This window comes from Nematolebias whitei, chromosome 23 (genome assembly GCF_014905685.2).
Source record: "Nematolebias whitei isolate Nwh7 chromosome 23, NemWhi1, whole genome shotgun sequence".
In the NCBI taxonomy this organism is placed as follows: Eukaryota; Metazoa; Chordata; class Actinopteri; order Cyprinodontiformes; family Rivulidae; genus Nematolebias; species Nematolebias whitei.
Genome location: NC_056520.1, coordinates 2,058,505 through 2,063,476, shown reverse-complemented (window position 1 = coordinate 2,063,476; position 4,972 = coordinate 2,058,505). Strand labels below are relative to the sequence as shown.

At 44.1% G+C, this 4,972-nt stretch overlaps 1 protein-coding gene across 2 annotated transcripts; it reads left to right on the top strand.

Moving 5' to 3' along the window:
• The first annotated feature begins 2,810 nt into the window (after window positions 1-2,810).
• Window positions 2,811-3,505, top strand: LOC119428768 (gamma-crystallin M2-like). 2 transcript variants are annotated; one of them, XM_037696446.1, is made up of 3 exons: window positions 2,811-2,819; window positions 2,895-3,128; window positions 3,230-3,505. In XM_037696446.1, the coding sequence occupies exons 1-3, from the start codon at window positions 2,811-2,813 to the stop codon at window positions 3,503-3,505; spliced, it is 519 nt and encodes a 172-aa protein (XP_037552374.1). The 2 variants fall into 2 exon arrangements, with proteins under 2 accessions (XP_037552374.1, XP_037552373.1); XM_037696445.1 differs by having other exon boundaries at window positions 2,895-3,137.
• The last annotated feature ends 1,467 nt before the right edge of the window (window positions 3,506-4,972 follow it).

Below are 4,972 nucleotides of genomic sequence, written 5' to 3'. Positions count from 1 at the left end.
GTGGTCTTTGTGCAGACCTTGTTGTGGTCTTTGTGTGGACCTTGTTGGCCAACATTAAAACACTTTCCAAGCACCAGACCAAAGTAATGAAAGAAATGAGAACCGTTTAAATCTGCATAATTATTTATATTTACAATAAACTGTAGGTATTTTTTTAAATGACCTTTTCCGTTACAAACGAACAAGTTAATCTTAAAAAATTAGCAAAAAAAATAAAAACTTTGATGGAGAAGTTTGTGGAAATGTCATGTTCTGTCAACCTACATTGTTTTTTGTCTACAAAGTTATAGAAACATTTGAGAATATAATTTATATTTCCACCACATTTACCAGGAATACTGACAATAACCTATCCAACAATTTTCAGTCAGGTCACCGGGACAGTTTCTTTTTTTTTTCTGAAATGTTTCGCCTTCCAGATGGAAGCATGGACTTTTTTGGTTTTGGACCAGTTTGACATGACTGTCGACGAGGAAGAGGGCCGGCCACAGAGGAGGGGGCGTGCCAAAGACACCATCTTAGCACCAACATAACTGGTTTGTTCCACTTTGGAGTAAGCTGTTTGGGGAAGAATCAGTTTTGTGTTGTGTGTTTCCTTGACTGATGAAGTCTTCTGGATGGAAGTTGAAACGTTTCAGAAAAAAAAAAAGAAACCGTCCAGATGACCCGACTGAAAATTGTTGGATTGTATAACCTGGATTATTGAGCATGGCCTTTTTTTGATAATAACCTACTTATTGGGCTGCAAATGCACTATTTGTTCTTTGTCGCAGAACAAAAAGAGGGAACGTGTAAATACATTCGGTCCGTCCATCTGTAATTAATAACGTGGAACAATAAGCGAGGTACTCATGTCTGTTTTGGGGTGTGGCTGCATCTAGGCTTCAAGATGGCCACCACCATATATATAACTGACCAATCCTATCATTTGAGGAAACTATGCTTTCTAGTTTCTATATTGCTTAAAAGTATATTTTCCTGAAATTATTAGAGTGGAGCTGATGGAGGTCAAGGCGATGTGGATAAAATGGCTCCCTCTGCTCGCCAGGTTTCGCCGCTCTGCGTTGCCATGGACAAGAACAATAAATCCCTCTGTCCTTCTCCACACCAACTCCTACGTATTTAAATATCTTGCACCAAAAATATAAGTTGTACTTACATTCCCTGTTCAATCCGAGTACAGAAAAACACTCATCTTAAGTACAAACATTCTGTTCAATCCCTCAATGACCGAGGACATCAGAGTTGTTAACTCTGCACAATGTGACCAACGTTTAGAACCACATATTCATTACACCTTTATTTCTACAGGTTAGTCTCATTGAGCCCCACGGACTCAATGAGATGTGAGTCGACCAAGATATCCAAATATTTGTAGGAATCAACAAACTCAATGGGGACACCATTTGAGGAAAAAATCGGAGGAAGAACTGCTGAGACCGACTTCCTGTTTGAAAAAAAAACATCCCTTTGGTTTTATCGGCATTTAGAACAAGTTTAAGACGGAATAAGTCTGAGCGAATAATGTCAAATGCAGACAGTAAAAGCTGGAAAACCTTAACTGTTTTAGCTCGACAATAAACAGCTGTATCATCAGCATAGAAATGTATGGATGCATAAGGGATAATCTGACCTACATTACTTATGTAGATTGTAAAGAGGGTGGGTCCGAAGACGGAGCCTTGTGGTACACCATTGCTGAGTAATAAATAACTGGAGGAAGTACCATTATGTTGAACACATTGTCCCCGGTCTGAAAGATAGAGAACCAACCAATGGTGTGATCTGATAAACCAGTTTCTGAGAGTTTATGACACAAGATGTTCTGATCCACAGAGTCAGAATCTTTAGACAGGTCTAAGAAAAGTGCAGCACAATAATCCTTAGCATCCAGTGCTTCAACAATGTCATTAAGAACCTTCAGTGAAGCAGTGGTTGTGCTGTGTTGTTTCCTGAAACCAGATTGATGTGGAGGCAAGATGTTAAATGAGTCCAGATACTTTTTGATTTGAGAGTTTGTCAGTTTTTCTAGAACCTTGGCTAAAATGCAGAGTTTAGAGATTGGTCGATAGTTGTTCAGTGAGGTGGGGTCTCCTCCCTTCAGCAAAGGAAGAACAAAAGCTGTTTTCAAGCGTCTGGATGGAGTTTTGGCTTATGGACAGGTTCAAGATGTGGGACACTGGTCCTGCAGGAATATGAGCAGCCAGCCTTAAGAAATAAGGTGGAAGTTCATCAAGATACAAACTTGGGATCAGAATACTGGGTGCAGTGGTTACAACCAGTTATGAATCTTAGTGCACCATGATAGACAGCATCCAACATCTGCAGCATCCAACATCTGCAGGGTTCTTGTAGGAGCGTTCATGTAGATAATGTCACCGTAATCAATGGAGGGAAGGAAAGTCACAGATACAAGGTGTTTTCTAGCATTCAGAGTTAGACAGGATCTGTTTATATCTAGATAAAAAAAAAACTATTATAGAATCCATTTTGTACCGTATAATTGCCTCGTAAAAAGTCGCCAGGCTTTTATTTTTTTTTATCAGTCCAGCACAAAGCAAAGGTACAACAAAAGTTTTACAGTGAAATACTCGTTCAGGTCTTTGGCAGCCAACTCGGACTTCACTGTGCTTGATCGCGAGTCATCATGAGGCTCCAACAAAGGCAAATCAAACAACGCTGAGCTTTTCTGCTGAGATGAACATCTGTCTCATTTGAGTATCAAAGACTTGCCTCAGTCTGCACATTTGGTTTATGGATAAATACTTTGACGGAGCGGCAGTGAAAAATCAGGTCTGCAGTGCATCCAAATGGGAAAGGTAAGCTGAAGCGTTCTACACGAATAAAACCCCTTTCTGTGCGTGCATTGATAACAGCCATGTTTTCTCCTACAGATCACTTTTTTTGAGGAAAGGAAGTTCCAGGGCCGCTGCTACAACTGCAGCAGCGAGTGTGCTGACCTGCACACACACTTCAGCCGCTGCAACTCCATCCGGGTGGAGAGCGGCGTGTGGGTCGTCTACGAGCGGCCCAACTACAAGGGCTTCCAGTACGTCCTCACCCCCGGGGAGTACGCCGACAGCCAGCAGTGGATGGCCTTCAGTGACAGCATCAAATCCTGTCGAGCCGTAAAGAATGTAGGCACTGACGAAGGCGTTGAACGTCGCCTGCACAAGCTGTTTGGCGCCAACTGGGTTTTGTGACAACAGTCTTGATGTTTTGTTTTCAGGTTTACGTCGGCGCCTGCAAGTTGAGGCTATACGAGAGGCCGGACTTTGGCGGTCAGATGGTGGAGTGCGCTGACGATTGTTCTTCGGTCTATGATACTTTCAAGATGCGCGACGCCTACTCCTGCGTGGTGACAGATGGCGCCTGGGTCTTCTATGACCTCCCCAACTACAGGGGACATCAGTACCTTCTAGAGCGGGGCGAATACCGGCAACACGGCGACTGGGGGGCGTCCTCTCCGGGTGTCGGCTCCTTCCGCAGGATCACAGATTTTTAACCTTCAATGCCTGCACTTCATCAGTAAATGCAAAGCAAACCCTTACTCGTGTCTTTGTGGAGTGTCTGAACACAGTGCATGAAAAATTATCATCTTCTTAATCTATTTTAGTTTAAACCTAAATACGTCTAAAAAAAATTTAAAAGCAACCACGGTCCACCCTGGCTCAGTTCTAGGGTTTCACAAGTCAGGACATTAAACAATCTGTTCTGTTCTGAAATGATTCAGATTGGACCTCGAGTATAAAAACAACAGATTCCCCGAGTCGTCATTTAGTAAACAAACGTCAGTCCCACGATTCAACAGAACCAACAGTCTCCTTTAGCAGCAGAACTCTGGTTTTCTGCAGGACCTCGTTAGTACCTCGCGTGGTTGTGGAGCAGTTTTGGCCCATTCTTTCCAGCGTTTCTTCAGTTCATTGAGGATTCTGTGCTGAAGGTCCACCAGCAGCGTTTCAGTCAGGGTCAGGTTCTGGACTCTTGCTTGATAGTTGAAGCTCCTTTCCGTTCTTGCTGACCCATTCTGTTGTAGATCTGCTGCTGTGTTTAGATCATGGTCCTGTTGGACCCAGACTGGTCCAAGCTTCAGCTGTTGAGCAGATGGGCTCATGTTCGACTCCAGAACCCTTTGGTTTACAGAGGAGTTTGTGGTCCACTCAGTGACTGCATGGAGCCCAAACCATCAGCCCTGTTTACACGGTGTGGTGTAAACATCTCTGTGCTGGTCCCATATGTCCAAAGAACATTGTTCCAGAAGTCTTGTGCTTCTTGCAGATGCAAGTCTCCTAACTCGAGTTGTATTCTCATGTTTTTTTAGAGAGGTCTTTTTCCAACAACCCTTCCAAACAAGACGTTTCTATTTTTCTGCTGGTCCCATCATGAACTTCAACCTGTTAACCGACGCCTGAACAGTCTCAGATGGAGCTCTTGGGGTTTATACGTCTTTGAGCAAGGCACAGCCTGACTTCAGGGGGACTTTTCTAGGACGTCAACTTCGGTGAAGATTAGCGTCAACCCAGACCTCCCTCTCCCCAGAGACACTCTCCAGCTCCTCGTGTTCCCAGACCAGAGAGGTCACACAATCCAAATGATGATTATTGGTGCCCAATTATGGACCTTATGAGTTTTGGAAATGATCCTTAATTAACTCTTCTCAACTGATGAACAGCAACAGTTCATCCATCGTCTTTATTCACTTCTTCCTTTCTGGGTCACTGGTGCCCATGTCCAGCAGTCACTGTGCGAGAGGCGGGGGACAACTGGACAAGTCTCCAGTCCATCACAGGGACACCTGGACAGGTCTCCAGTCCATCACAGGGACACATGGACAGGTCTCCAGTCCATCACAGGGACACCTGGACAAGTCTCCAGTCCATCACAGGGACACATGGACAGGTCTCCAGTCCATCACAGGGACACCTGGACAAGTCTCCAGTCCATCATAGGGACACCTGAACAGGTCTCCAGT